We start from the raw sequence: 23,022 nt of genomic DNA, 5'->3' as shown, positions 1-23,022 counted from the left end.
TACTGTGCTTGACAAGAAAGTCTTAATGATTCTCTGTGGCTTAATAGGGGAATACAGGTAAATATTATAGTCATGAAGTTTAAAAATACTAGCTTAGTGCAACTAGTGCTTAGAGTTTTTCTGATCTGCCTCTGGTTTTATAAGATTATTAGCCACTAATTTAAAAAATTCCAGATCCCTTTGTTTTCATGGGCAGAATTTCTTATCCTTAAGTGGTTAAGTAAGATGGTAGTGTACTGGGGCCATTAAAATGGAGAAGGAATAAACTAGGAAGGCAGGTGGCCTGTTGCTAGTGAAGTACTTCTATGTTTAAGAACACTAATTTTTCGTGAAGATCATTTTCATCGAGTACACAAAGCTAAACTTGGCATTGCTTTCTTGTTTTAGCATCAAGGCTGGACGACTCCTATCCTGCATTCCATATCAGCTGTATACCAAGCAGTCCAGCATGCAGAAAGGCCTCAGCTTTAATCCTGTATGCAAGCCTGAGGATCCTGTGCCAGGTCCAAGCAATATAGCCAGACAGCTCAACAACAGGGTGTAAGTTTGTCTAGTTTGAGAAAACAACAAAGCTGGTTTTTAAAAGTGAGGATGGCTCCTTGCCCTGCTGAAGATAGAAACAAATATAAAACCTGGGTGTTCACTACTAATAAACATGTGGAAATATGTCTATACAGATGTCTGTCTCCCAAATTAACTGTTTTTATGGTGAATGTTTCATAAGTAAATGTAAACAAGTTTTTCTGATTGTACTAGATTCTTGTGTTAAACTAACATCTTTTAATTCCTTAGTTTTTCTTGAATTCACATAAAAATAATTATTTCCCCACAGGGAATATTACTTTCTCAAAAATGGAACTAACTTTACCCACTGTATTTTTGTTATGTGCTATGCATAGAAAGAATGTTTACATTTCTAATTATATTTGAAAAATTCAAAATTTATACATATAATCCTTAAATATATAAATATTTTATACCATTGGAAGTTTGGTCAGTGATCTTCAGTTGTAGAATTGGGAGTGAATTTAGACTTTATTATGTGTGACTGATTTTTAGAAATATATTGATTTAAACTTTTATTGCAATAATCCTGGGTAAATTTGTTTCACAATTAATTGGTGTGTTGTCTTAACTTGTATATGAAGTGGTTCATTATCATTAACCTTCTCCTATTTATTAAATTGCTTGCTTTGGGAGTTGGATATATTTTTTTTTCCCAAAAGATCAAGAGTCTAATTAACCTGGGAGGATCTGATATCACAACCTTCTGTAACTTTGTTTTTGTCATTTGTTATTTAACTTGTGTTCACTTATAAGCATGTTCAAATGTTTTCATGTTACTAAAATTTTTAATTTCTAAAATACTGTCAATGAGTAAACCAAGTAATATTAGTAAATTTTTGCACAAGCATACAGTTTATTTCTTAACCTACACTAATAAAATTAGAAAAATAGATGTTTTTCATTGTTGACAATTTTAGGAAGACAACACATTTTACTTCTTAATATATTTATGCTATTGTTTAATAAATGTATATCCACCAGTGATATTTCAGTACAGCTACTTTGCAAATGTTTATTTTTCTAGTCTGGGAAGCTAGTACAGAAAGAGTGTATATTGATGTATTTTCTTGCCAATATATTAATTTATTTCATGTGTTGGTAATTTTATGTAAACAGTCTTAGTGGTTTTGGCCTGGAAAACTAGACCTTTGCTTAGATGCTAAGACTTTTTTTTTGACTTATCCCTTTTGTTCCTTGATTTTTGTTGGGGAGTGTGTGTATATTCAGAATATTTTATAAATTTCTTTGAAGTGCTCTTAATGTGACTTTTCTGCTTCCTTGCTTTCTCTTTATCTTAAAGGGTAGGCTTTCTTGGACATGTGAGAAATAAGATTTCTTTCTTTCTTCTTTTAACTGTTTCCAGTTTTTCTGCTTATTTTCCATTCACTGGGCTGATTATCTGTGAGGATTGGATCTATTCAAAATTGGCTGTCATATTCCATGAGATGGTTGGCCAGAGCCTGAGCCAACCCAGAAATGGGTGGTAATGTTTTGCATCAGTCTTATATGACCTTTGCTTATTTTCACACTGTCATTACTGATAAACCATGTTGATATCAGGATGAGGGAGTTTAGACCAGGTAATGTTACCTGTGTTGTGGTGCTATGTATGGCACCTCTTCATCTGGAGCCTGAATTGTAATTGGATTAATGCTGTCAACATTTCTAAATAGGATGAATTACTGCTTTTTAATCCAGGTTTTTGTATTTGTTTCTTCGATTATTTTATAAGTGTAGATGAGTTTTGTTGTAATTTCAGAGCATTACTAAGGAAACATCTAGAAAACCCAGGATGTGAATTTTTAACATAACTTTTGACATAGGTCCTTCAGTTATAAATTTGAAATTGGATTGCCTTTGGACCATATCTTTTCTATTCCCATTTTCGCTCCCTTCCCTTCACTCCCCTTTGTCTAATCCAAAGTACTACTATTCTTCCCTAACATCCCCCGCCCCCAGCAACTTGTTTTTCTTGGTGTAAATTTTACTGAATTATCCCTATACATTTGCCTGGTTATTACTTTTTATCTATTTATTCAATAGTTAGCCTCATTTAATAGTTTGTCAGTTTTTCTGTCTGAATTTTAACTGACCTCAAAACTTTAGTCTCATATGTAGTGGTATTAAATGGAGTTAATGTGTGGGACAATGGTTTACATAAAGACTAAATTTAAAAGTAGGAATAAGAATTTTATTTTTTTGCCATGGAGTTGGGGTTGCTGGGTGTTGAACCTAGGGGCACTTTACCACTGAGCTTCGTCCCTGGTCCTTTTAATTTTTTTGAGGCAAGGTCTTGCTAAGTTGCTGTGGCTATCTTGAACTTGTGAACCTCATGCCTCAGCTTGCTGAGTTGCTGGGGTTATAGGTGTGCGCAACATACCCAGAAGGAATAAGAATTCATGTGAAGTTTTTTGCCCGTTTTTGTGGAAGTTATTCATATTCTATTAATAAATATTTATTGCGTATGTCATCAATAAATGCCAAGCACTATGCTTCAGAATTAGATGTTTGTACTTTACAGAGTCTAAATTAAGTTTTTGTGGGAAAAGTAATTGAAAACCGTCATCTTGCTATATTGGTTTGGCCAAGAATTATCTTTTGTTGGAACAAAAAGAATATAAAGTTTATTATTAAGAGGGAAATATTGAAGTGTTATCACTAAGAAAATATTTAAATGAAAACAATGTTTTAACCTTAAAGTTGGATATTATTAACTTAAATAAATTTGTTCCCCTACTTTAGAAATCACATAATTAAGAAGATTGAGACAGATAATGAAGTCAAAGTCAATGGAATGAACAGTTGGAATGATGAAGATGCAAATAATGATTTTAATTTTGTGGATTTGGAGCAGACCCTTTCAGGAAGGAAACAGAATGGAATTCCGCATCCCAGAGGCAGCACTGCCATTTTTAATGGACACACTCATAGCTCTAATGGTGCCTTAAAGACACAGGATTGCTTGGTGTCCGTGGACAACAATATTGCCAGTAGGCTTTCTCCAGACTCTGTCCAGGAGGAGAAGGCTGAGAAGAGCAACACTGACTTCAGAGACTGCACTTTGCAGCAGTTGCAGCAGAGCACCAGAAATGCAGATGCTTTGCGGAATCCACACAGAACTAATTCTCTCTCACAGTCTTTGCACAGTAACATTAAAATCAATGGTGCTCACCACTCCACTGTTCAGGGGCCTTCAAGCACAAAAAGCACTTCTTCAGTACCTACTCTTAGTAAGGCAGCACCTTCAGTGCCATCCAAACCTTCAGACTGCAATTTTATTTCAGACTTCTATTCTCATTCAAGACTGCATCACATATCAACGTGGAAGTGTGAATTGACTGAGTTTGTCAATGCCCTACAAAGACAAAGTAGTGGTATCTTTCCAGGAAGGGAAAAGTTAAAAAAAATGAAATCAGGCAGGTCTGACACAGGTAGATACTTACTAAAATTGTTTTCTTAAGAAGTAGTTATGCTTCATCGTTTCATTCTTATGCTGTCATTGGTATTCTGATCAATTCTAATTTACCTATAGATGTCTCTAGGAGTGGCAGATTATATAAGTTACATGGAAAGCTTTCTTATTAAGATATTTTTTAAAAATTAGATTTAATCGTGGCTAAGTGAAAATTGTCAGGACATTTAAATATGACACTCTTGGGTTTCTGAACATTTCAGTTCTCATGTAGACCTTACTAGTTGTCAAAGTTTGGAACTGTAAATATAATGTGTTTTATATTCATTAATCTCCTGTAAGAATGAAGTTGATTTGGTAGGAGTAATTGTTAATTTCTAGATACTTGCATCAAAATGATTTTTAAATAATTAAATAATTTTCATATATAACTGTAATTATGTATAGTGAGATTAAGTGTTTTTATTTCTAATTAGATTGCTTGATTTGTATTTTGTTTAAGAACACTTTCTTTGTCATCAAAACCAAACAAACCCAATAGAGGTGGGCTATTATGTAGCAGTCATTATAAAGTAGCTTATGGTTTTTATATTAGTTGTTTTTGACAAATTATAGGTTTTTGTTTTTAAATCTTTAGGGTAAGAGCTCTCAGATTTATAGCTTTATAGCCGTGGTAACTGAGGCACAGAGAGATGCTTACTATCCTAGAAAGTTACAGAACCTCTTCATGTGTGTTCCCCCCCCCCCCCCCCCCGGTATTTGACTGTATGATTTTAGTCAAAAAATGCTTTTTTAACTTACAAATATTTCAGAATAATGTTATAGGTATTCAGTTATCCTTACTTTGTATCTTGACCTTGTAAACTGCTGAAGGTCACTTAATTTTGAAAGCTTCAAAGAAACCTCATGAATTAGTTCCACAGATGAGAATAAAAAGAAGTTTTTACATTATATAATAGCACTTGATATGGTTTATGCATTCTGTACTTACTGGATGTTTAAAACCATTATTTTACATTGTTTGCATTGTGTTAATACTTTCATAAAGCAGAATTGTGATTGTTAAAATTTGCTTTACAAATTATTTCTCCAGGTGACATAGAGGGTAGTAAATAAGTATGTGGCTTTGGAGTTAGATAGATTAGCCTAAATCCAAACTCTGGTTCTGCCATTTTTCTCCTGTAGGACCATGAACTAGGCAACTTGCCTCTCTGAGTCTCAGTTTCATCTGCAGAGAAATGACAGGAATTGATGATGTTTGATTCACAGAATTGTGAGCTTAACAAAGATAAAATGAGCAGTACCTTGCACATAGAACTAGGTGAATGCTGTCAAAGTCACACTTTGGCAGATGGACTGGCTGAACTCTTTCAAGGGATGAGTCTTAAGTTTTTAGAAGCCTATTATAATATTTACTATAATATTCTAACCCTCAGTAGAAAAACAGATCAAAAGTTTTATAAGCTCAGGGTTCTTATTTCCAGGATCTGTATTATCTTGCAAGGCCAGGGAAATAACCCTAATATTCTTTGTAATCCAAATAGTAGGTTAAAATAACTCTTAATGAATCTAAATAGCTCATTGTTACTGGAAGCCATTGTCCATGGGAGAGGACATTCATTTTTATCTCCTCAAATGTTATATATGTGATGGAGAACTAAATTTGTAGTCCTGTGTAACTGCACAAGGAGAGAAATTCCATTTGTAAACAGATCTTTGTTTTATAAACTATTCTTAGAGTATGTTTACTTAGAACAAGAGCTTGGTAGTTTTAATAAAATAATTAGCACACAAATAATTTTAAGTTAAACTTTTTGACAAACTATTGTAATTATTGACTTTATTAGGATATAGATTAGGAAAAGATACCATGGTATCATGAAAATTGATTTAAAATTATTATTCAAGAAATCAATTTATATCTGTACTTTCAGAGCTAAAGAAACAGATTTCACTCCTTGTAAAATGGTAGAAATAGTCTTTAATATATTTTATATTTTTTAAAGACTTTATTTTCCTTTTAAACATCTTTTAAATGCAACTTCTAAGTCAACGTGATCTAATTTTTTAATATGAAAAATTAGTTTGGGGTTTGAATGTTCTCTTTTTCCTTCTAGGAAATATGTCAGTATTGAGTTCACCCAGACATCAGAGCTGTATAATGCATGTTGATATGGATTGCTTCTTTGTATCTGTGGGTATAAGAAACAGACCAGATCTCAAAGGTCTGTATTCTTGTTTATGTTTTATTAAGAAAATATCATTACGAATGTGAATATGTGTGTACGTACGTGTGTGTGTGTGTGTGTATTCAATCTAAGGGATAACAAAGGGTTCTTTGAAAAATTTTTATTCAGATTTTCCTTAGCAAAATCAGTTCCTGCTTCCAAACTTTCTGAATTGTATTGCCTTAGAAGTAAGGTGAAAAGAAATTAGAAAACTTTTCTCCAGGTAGAGATGAAGAGGATTCATTTTCAGCTGAGGGATATGTCCTCTAAGACTCATAGAGGCAGGGCCCTGCCTTGGGCATTTTCTGGATTTTTTACTAATTGTTAATGAAAATTTTATGGTAACCTGTATCTTTGGCACAGGGATCAGCATACTTTCTTGTGTGCAAATAATTTGATAGTAGTCTTGAAGCAGGTGAACACGCCAGTGTTTTGGTTATAGAATAATTTTGTATTGAGTACAGCTAAAATATATTAAGTTACTTGGGCAGGGTTTGTTTTAATGAAATTTCAGATGTTTGTGAACTAGTCATTACTTCTAAGAACATGTATTTTAGATTTTTCAATAGTTATCTCTGTCTAAAACAGAGAGCTATATTAGCATTTTCTTCTGAGATCCAATTCTTCCCTTCCGTAAGAGTCCCTAATTATGGCACAGAAGATTCTGGATTAATATCAAAGCTTTATCTTGGTCATGGGTAGATGCTGCTTCAGTTCTGAAGGAATTTTTAACATGTTAAAATTTTGATTTTTAACTTAGGAATAATTTTTAATGTATTTTCTTGTGCATGCTAATCAGAAGCTCTCCAACTGAGTTATCTCCTAGTCTCCCCTTTTTGTGCCCTCACAACAACTATATTTAATAAATATATAAAAATCATCTGTGCTAAAGCTTTACAACATTATGGTTACTCATGGAAAAGGAAGTGATAAGTGAAAGTAATTTTCTAACTAAAGCAAAAACTGAGAGACTATATTTATGCTTGGGCGAGGTAGGGTCAGATTGAGATCCTATACCTATGAATCAAATTTATTTCTCTTACTATAAAATTGAATAGATGAGTGTAGATGTTGAACCTGCTCTTTTAATACCAGAAATATAAAAAGTGTGTGTGTGTGTATACATATATACATACATACATATACACAAATACATATATTAAGGTTTTCTTTCTCTCCCTCCTCTAATCTGAGTATCTGGTTTGAGTTTTCTGTTTTCTACCATAAATATATCAAAGTTGTCTTCAGTAGTTTACTTTTCAGGGGAGAGCTAAGGAACTTAAATACTTTCACTATTTTCATAGTGATTGATAGTAATATTCATTTCTTAAGGGATTAATGCCTGAAGGAGAAAAGTATATATTAAAAATATATGAAAATTTTTTCTTTACATGCTCTTAACATTTCTATGCACTTAGATGTAAAATAATTTAATCCTTTCCTCACAGGAAAACCAGTGGCTGTTACTAGCAACAGAGGCACAGGAAGGGCACCTTTGCGTCCAGGAGCTAATCCCCAGCTGGAATGGCAATATTACCAGAATAAAATCCTGAAAGGCAAAGCAGGTACAGATGAGCTCTTTGAAGTCATAGTGCTCCTGTGGACGACTTCTGGATTTTGCTGTTGATATCATTTTAGAAATGAAAGCAGAGTTACAGAAACTAGCTTTTTCATTTTCAGTCAAAACAAAATCTGAATACTACATAACTGGCTTGTAGTTAGTTAGGCTTTGTTGAATTGGATGGTTATATTTTCCTGGAATAGAGAGAAGACTGTTTTTAAAAATGTGATTTATTTGCTTTTATATATTAAGATGGGGATGAAAATTATGGACATGCTTGAGAAACTTTTATGTGACTTGAGACTGAATTACTAGTAATTTGACCCCTGTATCACAGTAAGAACACTAAAGTTTGTTAAGATTCAAATGAGAAAGAGGAATAAGAAAGAGTAGAACTTTAATTTATTGGAATAAGAATGTAAATACCAATAATCATTCTTCATGTCTTTTATTGAACCTGTTTCATATGAGAAACATTTTCTTGCCTCTTTTGGCTTTTATTTAGATATTAATAAACAAAAATCATAAATTTTACTACTCAAAATACTAAGATTTTTATGTATCTTTTATTGCCCCCCCCCATAAATTCCCTGAGAAAAAGTCTAGAAATTTCTTCAACATTGATCAATTTCCTCATGTATGTCTTGCAAAGCTCCCAGTTTTTAAAAATTAGTCTTTCAGGAAAATCTTGATCAGAAAGTAGATATACAAGTGATACAGAAGGCATGCAGTTTGATTTTATCCCAAATTTTTTCATTTCCCTAATTTGTCAGTCATTAAACTTTGGGCTTATTTTAGAAAAGACCCCTATTAAGGCAAAAGGAAAGTGAGTGGGCATCTCTAAGGACCTTTATTGGGATTGCAGTCTTTTTAATTGGTTTGGTCACCTGTTTACATGGTATGAATGTGAAAAAAAATTGTAGATAACACATTTATGCTTGGTATGTGCAATATTTTCCAAGTTTTCTTGGATTTTTTTCTTGATCTAAGTCTTTGCAGAGATTTTTGAGATTGTAGGCTTTTGTGTGTCATGAGTAGATCTTGGGGTAGCTCTTTTTGAACTTGTATTGTGGTATGGTTAGTTTCTAAGTATTGTTAGTGTGGTTTTGTAGTAGGTTGTTTTTGTTTTCTATATTTTCTACTACGTGGAATTGTTACAAAGATGAAATCTTTAGTTCTAGAAAATAAGTAAGTAGCCTAAGGAAGTGTACCATACTTGTCACATATTGGGCACTTAGTAAATGCTTTCTGAATGTCAAAAGAAGAAAACAATCCCAGGTGTATATGTTCGGTAGCATCACTCGGTTATTCAGTGCTCAAGAGTCCTCGGTGGGTGGAGTCTTGAGTTTGCTACACACGTCCTTATTTCAGCTCTCTACATCTAGAGCTTGACCTTGGCAGGTACGTGTTCCTTAGGAGTAGCTGTAGCTGGTCCTCCTTTGTCTTTCCTTTCATCACTGTCTGACCATACGTTGTTTATGAACAGAATATTGTCATTGGTTACTTAATTATCTTCATCAATTTAGCCACTGGATTTTCATAATGTTTAATGACCTTTATAATTCACACACATCCCCTTCACCTCTATGTGTGGGTGGTATATCAGAAGGCAAAAAATAGGACAAATACTTAAAATTTCACTTGCTATTGAACACTGTGAAAAATAGATTTTTTTCTTACTGGAAGAGATGAATATGATACTTTGATGTTATAATCTTGCTTTAACTTGATGTCATTCACTGTTATATCCTAAGCTTTTTGACCTATTAGGAACTTACCAAAATATTTGTTACAGAAGGAAAGGATTAGATTGTCCTTTATTATAATAAAGTAAGTTTGCAATTAAGCTTGCACTCAGAACTTGTTTTTTCCAATACCTCTGTTCCTCTTTCCTTGTTATTCTCCAGTCTTTCTTTCTCGGGTCTTTATTAGACATGACACCAAAAATTTTAAAAATATTGAGGATCAATTTAGGAATTAGAATCTTTGGCTTCTTTTTTGGAAAAATAAAACAGTTCTAATGTTTTGGCTTGTATGTCTATGCAGAGGTTTAGGACAAATAAGCATCTTTAATCCTTTTTAGAAACTTTGGTTTCTTTATTGTCATATTCAGAAACATGAATTAGACCAGTGTAACCAGGGGATCTTATCCATCTGTGACTTCCTTTGGAAGCTGCTTCCTGAATAGTACTCGGTAGTGATGTCTCATTGATGATCTCATTATTTGGAACCTTTTAGACACTAGATTTCATGATTGGGGCCTTTTACCCCGCTCCTGTATTCCTGGGATGGAGACGTTTTCTATCCCTTCAATAGCTTCAGTTTTCATTCTAAAGAACAACGGTTTTTAAAGTCATATTAGTCATAGATTTATTCTCAGCGATTTCTTTTTCACAGACTTGGGTCCTGGCCTCTGATTTCTCCAACCGTTCCTCCACATTCTCCATGTGCCCGTCTAGTTTGTCAAGTTTTGATGAGCAGTTCTCTACTTTGCCCTCCAGTGAGGACAGTGTGTCCCTGCATTTCCCTGAATCTCACATGAAGCAACTCACTCCGCTGGTGGAGGGACCCACGCACTCTGCTGCACTGTGGAACAGGTCAGCCAGCCCAGTGAAGAGGAACATGATGGTGCTGCCTCTCAGGCCAGGGCATTGGGGGCGCATGGACCACACTCTGTTCTTGCCTCAAGCATGAGCTTTCTATAACTTCCAGATGAATATTTTAGGTTAACTAGCCCCAGTAAAATAGTCACATAACTCCCCAACTTTTAAGGCATAACTCATGGTTACATTACTGTGGCTGTTCAAGCTTCCATACTCCTTGTTTTGGTCTAGTAGCACCCTCTGTTGGACTGTCTTACTGACAGTCCTGAAATTCTTACAGATTAGAATAATGGACTGTTATAGAAACACTGGATATTCTGCTCTACATTCTGTCTTGAATTTGTAACTGTGACATGTTACTCACTTTTTATCAGAAAACCTAGCTCACATTACATACTTCGCTGTTTTTATTTTTTGATGCAAGTAGGATTTGACCCTATTAAGATGCCAGTCATGAGTGTGACTTGCATTTATGCTGTGCGTGCATGGGTGTTCCAGTCCAGAAGTGCCTCGGATGAGTTGCATAGTTAGGTAAAAGACGTTAATGATTACCAGTTAAACAAGGAAGAGTTATTTTAGCCCATGAAGCCAAATACCTTGCTGTGTTTTTCTGGTGGTACATTAACTTGGCTGAGTTTTTATGGAAGATTGAGTCTCTTAAATAAACAGAATTGTAGGATTTGTTAGGTAATGTATTGTTACAGGATACTCAAAATAGGCTTTATAAAACTAGAGGAAGTGGTATATCTTGGACTTAGTTTACTGACCATTTGTTGTTGTTTATAGAGGAGATATGACTGAGATTGCGTTTGTAGAATGTGGTGTGTGTTTACAGCATACTCTTCTTGTAACCTAATAGTATTATCCGTAGAACCATGACTGGAGTTGTATTTTAGTCTGTTAATTACTGGGGTATGTGGTAAAGGAACTAAAGTGGCATGTAACTAGTAGATTTTCTAGACTGTGCTTTTATGTTCTTGTGTAAAGTGGCAACTTTGGTTTGGATATATTAGGCTAGAGTTGTGTTCTGTAAAGCAGTAGAAACTCTGATCACACTTGAATGGTTTTTACTTGAATGTGCATTTTTATACCAAAAGTAGAATTGCCTGAAAGGGGAAATACTGTCATGAAACTCTTTTACCTGATGTGTATATAAAATGAAAAGCTTAAATTTAGGATGAAACCTCTTTATTGTTTTGGCCTATTCAATTATTGTTTGATCAAATGGTTGGTAGGAATTTGATGATTGTTGATCATATTAATTTGCCTTTAGTTCTGCAGATAGTTTTTTTAGGAAACAGAAACGTTCTGAGAAATGTGTGTTTTCCATTAACTTTCCCCCCACTACGAAAGCTATGGAGTCTCTAAGGCTGTAGTTGGGGAGTTTGTTTCCCTGATGACTTTTCATCCTTGTCTACCTCCTGCGGGTTACAGGATAGTTATATTTACCTCAGTGTATTTTAAAAAATTTCTATTATTAAAACAGGACACATTAAACTTGTTATTATAAGTTTTTATCTGACTGCTGTTGAAGAATACAATGGAAGCAAGTAATTTTAGGTTACAGAATTTTATTTTATTAAGGAGATAAAAACAAGTAGATATAACCATATTAGGACTTTACTAAACATTTGTATTTAAAATAATGAAAAATAAATTTCTTGAATAAAAGTTAAGAAAAATCAATTTTTAACATATAGTCATTAAACTTTGTTATTTTAAAGCAGATATACCAGATTCATCAATGTGGGAGAATCAAGATTCTGCACAAACAAATGGAATTGATTCTGTTTTGTCAAAGGCTGAAATTGCTTCTTGTAGTTATGAAGCCAGGTATGTAGAAATACTAAGTGTGTTGTCTTTCCTAATGAATAGTTGATTTAATTATTTTTATATAATTTTTGGAAATAGATTTGGAAATGTCAGACCTCTCATTTGAATGTCACAAAACATTATGAAGTGTTTTTAACCTTAATTCCTTCAGTTGCTCATCTACCACTATCTTCCATGCTAAATAACTTTAAACAATTTAACAATCCCTTATGAACCTGTAGGTCCTGCAGTGGAAACCAAAAGAAATTGGGCACTGTCATTTTTATTCTCTTTTAAAGCATGAAATTAAAGAATTAAAAAATTTTTAAAATGGGAGAGAGCCTTCATATTTATCTACTGAAATCTTCCCTTTTATAGATAAGGGAAACCCCTTGTAACAAAGCTGATAATTGGTTTGTCGTTATTTAAACTATTGCCAAGCTGTGCACAGTGGTACACACCTGTAATCCCAGCGGCTTGGGAGACTGAGGCAGGAGGATCACCAGTTCAATGTCGGCCTCAGCAGCAGCAAGGCACTAAGCAACTCAGTGAGACACTGTCTCTAAATTAAATACAAAGTAAGGCTGGGGATGTGGCCCAGTGGTTGAGTGCCCCTGAGTTAAATCCCTGGTATCAAAAAACAAAAAACAACTCTGTTGCCTTTTTCAGAAGTAAATGATTTCATGCACTTATACCCAGTAATCATCTCACTTCAAATTGGTAAGAGTGGGGCTGGGGTTGTAGTTCAGCGGTAGAGCACTTGCCTAGCATGTATAAGGCACTGTGTTTGATCCTCAGCACCGCATAAAAATAAATTTTAAAGAAAGATATTGTGGGGCTGGAGTTGTAGAGAAGACGTCGAGCACTTGCCTAGCATGAGTCTTTGGATTCAACCTTCAGCACCACATAAAAATAAAATAAAGGTATTGTGTCCACCTACAGCTAAAAAATAAATGTTAAAAAAAAAAGGTGTCCATCTTCAACTTAAATTTTTTTTTTTTTAAATGTTAAGAATGTCGTTAACGTATTAGCACCAACTTTGTGTGTAGGTCTTTATCTTATAGTAATCTTATATCCTTATTGCAATCAACTGATTAAATACAAAGAGGAATGTTTATATTCCTTAAACATTAAAAAAATCATGTTTTAATAATCAATTACAGTGGTTGTGAAAATAGAGGGAGTAATAAATTAATTAATCGAAAAAGGAATCTATTTTTTCTTTTCTGATAACTAAACCCAGACATTTTTGCCTTTATAACACAGCATACATTTATTATTGATGATAACTCTAAGTATTCAATAATTAAAAGAACAGTCTTAAATCAGTTATATTTTTTTCATTTTCATTCAAAGTTGCGGTTTTTCAAGCCAATCTAATCTGAACAAAAAAATCTTTGAGCTCAACATTATCTAATCAGAATAGTGTGTTTAAAAATTTGCTGATAGTTTTATTAATATGATATTTAAATAAAAGCTCAAACATGCATAATGTAAAATATAAAATATGTTCAGTTCTTTTCCATTATGACTGTCAACCTAGTATTCCCAGGCTAATTTTGCCTTTCTCATTAATAGGACCTTTTTTTTTTTTTCATTGCCAGTTTATAATGTGGCCAGAGACTTAAACTTATTTTAACAAATAAGAAGTGAAGGGCTGGGGATGTGGCTCAAGCGGTAGCGCGCTTACCTGGCATGCGTGCGGCCCGGGTTCGATCCTCAGCACCACATACAAATAAAATAAAAATGTTGTGTCCATCGAAAACTGAAAAAAAAAAAAAAAAAAAAAAAAAGTGAAATATCAAAAGCATTTAGGATTGTTGGCACAGGCAATTCAGAGCTCAGTTTGTGTGGTGCTCAACAGGTTGATCTTTATTCACCCACTTGGTTTTAGAAGGGTGACTTGTACTTTTAGTGGCTAGACAGCTGTGTGGAGTATCTGTCGGATGCAGTGACACCCAAAAATAAATATGTCCTTGGGTTTTGCTGGTTGGTGAAGTAAGAGTTTCTCCCTCTCCATGCTGCCTCTGCAAGGACACAGCAGCAGCACTCCTGGATGCCTGCTAGATGGATGCTAGACAGGGAGTACAATGGCTGCCTGGAGGCAGAAGCCTTCTCAGTTTCTGATGGCCTTGGACTTCACCAGCTAGGTTAAGTGTATCTAAGTGCTGGGCTTCTGGTGTTTGGGGTTGCATTCGTATTGACCCACATAGCAGCAGTGGGGTGACGATATATGAGCCCCAGATACCATGCTGGAAGCCATTTAAGTGCCAATTAAATAACAAATGTTTATTTTAAAGACATGCATAAAGAGATAAAAATGAATTTGCATGTAAGTTGCAAAATAAATTAAGTCTGTAGCTATGGGATTTTTGTCCTTTCATTCTAATTTTCCCTTTTCTAGAAGGCTATTCCTAATGTTATAATAACCAGTAGAGATTATTTTCTAAATACCTTTTTATTTATGACTATCCAACAGGTGTTTTTCTTTTTGTGAAAAGATTTATTAAAAAGCAAGTATAATTAATAATTGCATCAGAGAAATGTTTCTGAGATTGGAGAGGGGATTAGATGGTCATCACAGTTCTGTGCTTTGATGAGTTTTTGATAGACATGACCTAATCTGAAGTCCGACAAGAATGGAATGTGAATATGAGATGAGATAAATCATTAAAAAGTAGACTATGTCATAGTTTGCATTAATTTTAGAAGTTTTGCCCATAATTAACCATAAAGAATAAGTGTACAGGGGCTGAGGCTGTGGCTCAGTGGTAGAGCATTCGCCTAGCTTGTGCGAGGAAATGGATTCGATCCTCAGCACCACATAAAAATAGAAACAAATTAAAATAAAGGTATTGTGTCCAACTACAACTAAAAAAAATATTTTTTTAAAAAAGAATAATTGTACATAGTGAGAAAATATATATGTGGATGAATGTAGGTAATGATAGACTAGAATCATAGGTTTTTTAAATTAAAAAAAAAAATTAAATCTCTATTTTCAGGTGCTTTTGTAAGGACCTTTACTGTTCTTTCTTACTAGTGACATGAATAGTATGTGGAATGGACAATATTAGTGAATTGATGGTTGATTCCCCCCACCCCCACATTGTCTGATCCAACACCAAATACCATTATCTGAGCAAAGCCTATTGCAAGAAGGAGTATACTGTCTGCACTTTAAGCCTGGGAATAAACTAGCATACAGTTACCAAGTACAGGGCTGATAATTTATCCTTCATTGAATTCTAGTTGGGAGAAATAGACTAATCTACTTTTGTTGAAGGGTCACTTCAAAAGTTTTTGTAATTATCTGTATTCATTTATTTTCTGTGCAAAAAATCTTAATTTCCCAGGCATCAATTCAAAGTATTTTGCTTCCCTTACTTATGGGAAACCTTTTTGGTTTCGGTTTTGTTTGTAAATTCTTTGTAGTGTCTAGTGAGTGTTAATCTTTTCTTTTTGCAAAATATGCACAAGTACCTTAAAAGGTACTATATTTTTCTAATTAATGTGTCTGAAAATTTTTGTATAAATGGAAATTTAGAAAGTGAAATTATAAGAACATGATATTTATAGGAACTGTATCACATTTCTTTAAAAACGAGTAATTTCATTAATTTGTAAGTTTAGATTTTAACTACTGAACCTTTACATCTCACATAATTATTACTTCAGGTTTACCCTTTTTAATGCCAGATCTTTTTTTTATTTGCTTTAATAATTTCTGATTAACTTTTCTAAATTATGTTTTCATATACACATCTAAACTATTATATACACACTTCCCTACATTAATAAGCAAGGTCTATTTACTGTAATTCTTCTTTTGCTGGGTGAATGCAGGGTCATCCTTATGACCTTACAAAATAATTGGAGTGACTGTATATGAGCACTAAACATATCTTATACCTAGCAACTTACAGAATGCCTGAGACAAAAGTATTTGTTGAGAGAATGAAGAGTTCTTTCCTTTGTTATTTTCTTTTACAGTCATTCCTTCCTTTACTATCATTTTTTTCCTTCTTATTAGATATTTTTTATTTACTAGAGTCTTAAAAGTGAGATAGATTGTTATTATTTTTGTAAACATTAAAAAATGTGTGCGGTTGGAGGATTCTCCCCTCTTGGCTCTCCCATCTGAATGATGGGAGAGTGCCAGAATCCTTGGAGTAATTGAAGACTGTTTGTATTTGTTTCTCTAATGGGGCACATCTCCATACTAAGTAAGCTCTTTGTAAATAATTTGAGTGAATGTATAGGATAATCATGACCATACTGTATTATAGTATTATGTAATCTGGTGAAACATTGCTCTTATTACTTTGCTTGTGTTTTACTATAATATTTTTTTCTTGATTCATTTACAGAGTGATAAAGTGGAATTTTACTAATTATGTATAATTCCATAATTATAGTTTTGTGCTGAATGCTCCAAATATCAAAGGTAATGTGGGGCATTGAGACACACAGTAGATTTAAAATTTACCATTTTCAATTAGGTCCCTCAAAGTTCTGGAACCCTGGCTCCTGCCCAGAGTGATGTCCTACCATATACAATGCTGTTGGCATCTCAACCACTGTGGAGCCACTTCAGGAGCATGGAATTGGTCAATTGGGAATTGGGTGGTAATAGGATGAGTACATTTTGTCTGTTTGTCACATAGCACTGTTTTGTGTAGTTCTTGCGTTTATATTCTTTGTCTTTGGGGGAATGAACCCTGGCCAAACCGTGCCATGTATTAGGGGAAGAAAACCTTTTTGACGGCATATTCCTGCTCTGTGGTGGTTGTGATATCACCAGCACCAGCATATGGCATGCTGGCAACTCTGCAAAGGGGCCAGAGGTTGAGTCTTAGGAGAAGTCTTCAGATTCAGACAAGAGATATATAAATTACACTAGACAGACAATTGTGTCATTTTCCTTTGGGGGGAAAACAAACCTGTACATTTTCTAAATGCCTATTGTTAAGCCCTAATAAGAAGGGAGATAAATGGAAATTTTATATTAGTGGCATGGGGAGAACTTAACGTATTCAATTTTGGCTTTTAGTTTGAGGCTTTCTACTATAACCACCATTATGTTTTGTTTTCTCTCTAGACAAGTTGGCATTAAGAATGGAATGTTTTTTGGGCACGCTAAACAGCTTTGTCCCAATCTTCAAGCTGTTCCATATGATTTTAATGCTTACAAAGAAGTTGCACGAACAATGTATGAAACATTGGCAAGGTACATGTATAATATAATCATTTCCATGTGTGTTATCCCCTACTTCTTTTTCTGTTATAAAGACAGTCCAGTGTTTTTGTTTTTTTGCTGGGGGGTGGTGGTGGTTTTTTTTTTTTAACATTATCAGGGTTACTTTTGCTAGACCTTTCTCTTAGAAGCCCTTTCTTCATCATCCCACTTTGACAACTTTCTTTAAAAGGAAAAACTCATTTTCAAGGGACATTTTTGCATTGCTAAAATTGTTCCAGTGCTTTTGATGGCCTCAGACTTGTGATCGCTCTTGTCTCAGCCTCCTAGGTAGCTGGGATTATAGGCATGTACCACCGTGCATGGCATTGAGGAGATACGCTTCTTGTCTGCATCTTCACCTCTGCTGCTTCTTTCTTAGGCTTTATTTTGAGCATCTGTATCCATTTAATATGAATGGCTGCTAAATACTGATCTCACTGAGAAAAGTAATTTTTAATCCTTGCCTTTGTGAGAACTTACTTTAGTAGGGGAAAGAAAATATAAAAGGATAGATTAAGTTATCTGGCATCAATATGTCAGGGTTCTGTGCTAAATGATAAGTGAGTTATAATCACAGTGGTCCTTAAGATCCCAAATAAAGAAATGTTGGTGTTATCAAGTAGAAAGCACTTTAAATGCTGTTCCAAAGCTAATCAGTGGTTTGTATACTTTATTTTGCAACATTTTTGTCTACCAGATGGTGCCCTGGCTGTGATTCATTGCCTTTGCTTTTTGTTGATAGCTACACTCACAATATCGAAGCTGTCAGTTGTGATGAAGCACTGGTAGACATCACTGAAATCCTTGTAGAGACCAAACTCAGTCCTGATGAATTTGCAAATGCCATCCGTATGGAAATCAAAGACAAGACTAAATGTGCTGCTTCTGTTGGAATTGGTTAGTATCTGGCTTATCTTATATTTTTAACTGTACTCAAAATAGTTGGTTTGGGATCCTTGAGTAACACTTAACTTTTTAAGAGTTTTTATTAGCTTGCTTGCTACATGCTGCATAGGTGGGCCTCTCCCTTCTGACATTTTTTAGCATTGCTTGCAGCTGCAGGTAAAAGGGTTGGGAATGCAAGTAAATGGTTGATGATAGAATATCTTTTCAGTGAACAAGGTATAATAATTCTTGTTCTTCAGAAGTGGGAAAAGTCTAGGGGCTGGAGTTGTGGCTGAAGTGGTAGAGTGCTCGCCTAGCACATGTGAGGCACTGGGTTCAATCGTCAGCACCACATTAAAAAAAATAAAAATATTGTATCCACCTAAGACCAAAAAAAAATAAATATTTTTTTAAAGTGGAAAAGTCTAATTATATTTGTGGACTCTCCCCCCACCCCCAAAAAAAAAAAAAAGGCACAGAGCTAAAGTAATATTAAAGCAGGGTGGTGATGTGGAATTTAGCGTTAGGTATGCGTATTGTTATTCTCTGTTGTTCAGTTTCCTGAAACACGTAATTCCTGGCTGACTCAGTACTGAGAGTCACCCCAAATGACAGTGCTCTTATTAATTCCAGTTTCTTTTGACTCTTCTCCATCTGTTTTGATCCTTGAATTTTGTTTCTTCAGCTTCTTCTACCCCCTGTCCTTTTTTTTTTTTTTTTTTTTTTTGATACTAAGGATTCCACTAGGGGCACTTTACCACTGAGCTATATCTTCAGCCCTCTTTATTACTTATTTTGAAGCAGATTCTCACTAAGTTGCTGAGACTGACCTTAAATTAGTGATCCTATTCTCTAAGCCTCCCAAATAACTGGGATTACTGTGTGCCACTACGCCTGGACCACCTGTACTTCTTTTGTCAACACTTCCAGGTGTGCTCTCTGGAATTCTTCGTCATACCTGTGCTTCTATGCGTCACTCTTCCTTTCTCTGACTTCTCAGTAGCTACTGTCAAAATAGCCCTGTTGTCCTGATCTCCAGTGGAGCCCGTCTGTCCCTGCTCTACTGTATATATGCCACAGGCTTGGAAGTAGAGATGATAATCTCTTAGTTTGCCATTGTCTCTTCCACTAATAAGGCCTCTATCCTCATGCTGAAACTCTGAAGTTCCTGTCTCCTTACTACCCCTGGGATTTACACAGGTGTTTGAGTGACAAGGAGAGGCTAATCCCATTGAAAGAATTGGTTGCTTCCATTTCTCCAGAGCCAGGCCACCACCATACAGTGGAGCCACCAGGGAAGCACCAGGATGGTCAAGAGGCAGAAGTAGGAAAAGCAGCAGAAAGAGTGTTCATTGAGGTTTCTGCAGGAAAAGCCAGGCAGGACTGAGGAAGCAGCTTAGCATTAGCTGTTTGTCTAACCTGGCAGTTTTTCACTATGGGAATGGTCTCTAACTGCTTGGTGGCTGGCACCGGGGGGATATAAGGGAACATACAGAAACTATTACCTTGCTCTGTGAGAGTTTGATAAGGAGGAAGGTAGGGATGGCTGGCCTACATGTCAAAGGTGTGTTTTCAGGTAAGTGGCTTACCGTTTTAGGAGTTTAGTTAGTCCTGGGAGGGTGGTCTCTCCCAAGGCATGAAAGAGATTCGGCCAGCAAGATTTTTAAGATGTCAGAATATCCTAGCATGTTAAAAATAATAAAATGATTAGCCAGACCTGTAATTCCAGTGGCTAAGGTAGGAAGATCACAAATACAAAGCCAGCTGCAGCAACTCAGAAAGACCCTGTTTCAAAATAAAAAATAAAAAGGGCTGGAGATGTGGTTCAGTGGTTAAGCTCCCTGGTACAATCAATCCTTAGTACCAAAAAGAGTAATACGCTGACAGTGTATTAATTCTGGCTAGTGTATTAAGTGTGTCACTTTGAAAAAAAATTTTTTAAGTTGTACATGGACACAATTTCTTTATTTTGTTTATTTTTATGTGGTGCTGAGGATCGAACCCAGTGACTCTCACGTGCAAGGCAAATGCTGTACTGCTGAGCCACAACCCTAGCCCCTCAAGTGTGTCATTTTATTCCTTGCTATTTGCCCGAAGATCCTTTTTGGTATTTCCTTTAGGTCTTGCCTTCTGTATTCCAGTGTCAGACAGATTTTAGTTATTTTGTTTTTAAATTGTACTTATTTTTAAAGTACAAATAACATTCTTTTAAGTTTAAACATATAATTAAAGCTAAATCTCACTTGATATTTCAACTCCGTTTCCTTTTCCCTTCCCCGAAATGCACCACTTTTATTATTTTGGTGTGACTTTCTAGAACTCCTTGTGAATCTCTGTATTTACCCTAGTAAAACATATAGTGTTACAGAAGTCTTCCATATGTTGTTGGTGCAGGTCTTCTCTAGTGTGTGGAGATGCCATTCAGGGAAAAGTTTGCCTATCAGCCAAGCTCCATAGCTCCCTGGCCCTTCTCAGTAGCCTTTCCCTCCTCCACCTTCTTGGTTCACACCACACATCAGGATGCACTGCCCATTTCTAGCTGTGTTTTGAAGACTCTCCTGTCCTCAGTGCCATGACACATGTCCTGGTTTTTTGGGTTTTCTCTTTCCTTATCCAGTGGCCTCATTTTACTACCTATGCTGGAAATTATGGTTAGGAAAATGAACTGCTTTCTCTTCATTGCCCTCAGTTCCTATTAAACCCCCAAGTCTCAGGGTTGCTTTCTCTATCCTACATCCCAATAGATGTTGGAATGGTATGTATTTTAGAAGAGAGAAAAACACATCCACCAGCCATCTTAGCCAGATTCATATTATTTACCAAAATTGCAAGGTGTATGCTTGTTCAAAATGATTTGTATTTACTTTTATTATTTTTAGAAATTTGATAGTTAATCTTAAGTGTCTTTGTCAAGAAATTTTAAAGGTAATTGTAGCTATTTCTTGAACAACACTTTTTGTCTTCTCAACTTTATAGGTTCTAATATTCTCCTGGCTAGAATGGCAACTAGAAAAGCAAAACCAGATGGGCAGTACCACCTAAAACCTGAAGAAGTAGATGATTTTATCAGAGGTCAGCTAGTTATTAATCTCCCAGGTAAATACACATTTTTTTTCTTTAAACTTTTATCTACTATAAAAGTATTTATTAGTGCTTTTCATAGTTCTGTAATCTTTTTTTAATATAATATTGTGCCACAAAAAAGAAAATTTGAAATTCTACATTGAATATCTTCTTGGTTTATCAAGACATTTTTTTGGGGGGGGGGTACCTTCCAATTAGCTTCCACTGGGGAGTGAATCAGTTTGTTTTAATTTGTCCGTTCCACTTCCATACTGACCTCCCCCCTGTGTCATAGTCACTGCTTCAGAGGTTCTGGCAGAACCTGGCCTGGCTAGTTGTTCCTACCACTGAAGATCACACTGGGCATAGGAGCCAGAATTAACACAGCCATGTTGAGCAAGATAGTAGGCTGCACACTGAGCTCTTTTTAAATAATATCCTACAGAAGAATAGAAACACACATGCTATTTTCTTTATTGATAGAGAATATTTATTTGATGATGTGGGGTTTTTTGTTTGTTCTTTACAGATAATAAAAATTGGACCCAAGGACATAAAATTAATTATACCCCCAGCACTATTAAAAAAAAAACAAAAACTTGTTTTATTGAGGCAAAACTCACATAACATTAACCGTCTGTAAGTGTCCATTTCCATGGTATTCAGTATATTCAAGTCCAGAAGAAGAAAGCCCCGGAGCCATTAAGCAGTAACTCCCTGAACCCCTTCCCAGCTTTCAGCTAGCACTCTGTGTACATTATAGACCTCATATTGCTGAATTTTAGAAACTTGTTTTTAGCTGCATTTTAGTTTTTCTGTGGCTAGTTGTTTTCTCATTCTCTGTCAGCATACACAGAAAGGCAGACAGGCACCAAAGGAAATAGGGAAATGAGAAGAGAAAAAAAAGAGGTAGAAAGGAGATAGGGTAAAAGAAGTGGGGGAGGGTGTCATGGACAGAAAGAGAAGGAAAGGAGAGAATTAAGAGACCTCCCAACCCTTTTTATTACCTATTTTGAGCCAGGGTTTTACTAAGTTGTAGAGGCTAGCCTTAAACTTAGATCCTCCTCTCTTAGCCTCTCAGGTGGATGGGATTATCAGCTTCCGCCACCATGCCTAGTGTGTTGAATCACTTTAATAAGAAACACAATTCAGGTTTCCTAGGAAAGGCATTCCTAGATGTATATACCTTTATAAAGCTAAGGGCAAATGGAGGAAAACCAAGATCCCAACTTAGAGCCGCAGAACTCATCAGCATCTTTTGGGTGAGATACAAGCCTTGTACCCTGTATCTTATAGTAAAGAACGTAGGGGGCCTGGGGATGTGGCTCAAGTGGTAGTGCGCTCACCTGGCATGCGTGCGGCGCTGGGTTCGATCCTCAGCACCACATACAAATAAAGATGTTATGTCCGCCGAAAACTAAAAAATAAATATTAAAAAATTCTCTCTCTCTCTCTCTTTAAAAAAAAAAAAAAAAAAAAAAAAGATTGTAGGGATCCTGAAACCTGGCCCATTCGAGGAAGGTAGATACTACCTCTTCAGGGATATTATTCTTTTGATAAAATTGTAGGAGGTCTATCCTTCTCCCCCCACAATATTTGCTTAGAAACCTTCAAGCCCAAGTCACTGTTGCTACTATTGTCCAATATGATAG

The 23,022-nt window shown here is 35.3% G+C and overlaps 1 protein-coding gene across 6 annotated transcripts in view; it reads left to right on the top strand.

Moving 5' to 3' along the window:
- Positions 1-23,022, top strand: part of Rev1 (REV1 DNA directed polymerase) — a 77,082-nt gene that overhangs the window by 40,913 nt on the left and 13,147 nt on the right. The window contains exons 5-12 of one of the 6 annotated variants that reach the window (XM_076833671.1): positions 388-540; positions 3,310-3,998; positions 6,097-6,204; positions 7,656-7,772; positions 12,099-12,204; positions 17,285-17,413; positions 18,165-18,319; positions 21,284-21,403. In XM_076833671.1, the coding sequence (XP_076689786.1) occupies positions 388-540; positions 3,310-3,998; positions 6,097-6,204; positions 7,656-7,772; positions 12,099-12,204; positions 17,285-17,413; positions 18,165-18,319; positions 21,284-21,403 (1,577 nt within the window). Of the gene's footprint in view, positions 1-387; positions 541-3,309; positions 3,999-6,096; positions 6,205-7,655; positions 7,773-10,185; positions 10,366-12,095; positions 12,205-16,710; positions 16,794-17,284; positions 17,414-18,164; positions 18,320-21,283; positions 21,404-23,022 lie in introns of those variants that run through there. The other 5 variants (XM_076833670.1, XM_076833672.1, XM_076833673.1 and 2 more) reach the window with 5 other exon arrangements.

This window comes from Callospermophilus lateralis, chromosome 14 (genome assembly GCF_048772815.1).
Source record: "Callospermophilus lateralis isolate mCalLat2 chromosome 14, mCalLat2.hap1, whole genome shotgun sequence".
Classification (NCBI taxonomy): Eukaryota; Metazoa; Chordata; class Mammalia; order Rodentia; family Sciuridae; genus Callospermophilus; species Callospermophilus lateralis.
The sequence above is the reverse complement of the archived record's forward strand: the minus strand, read 5'-3'. Positions and strand labels throughout refer to the sequence as shown.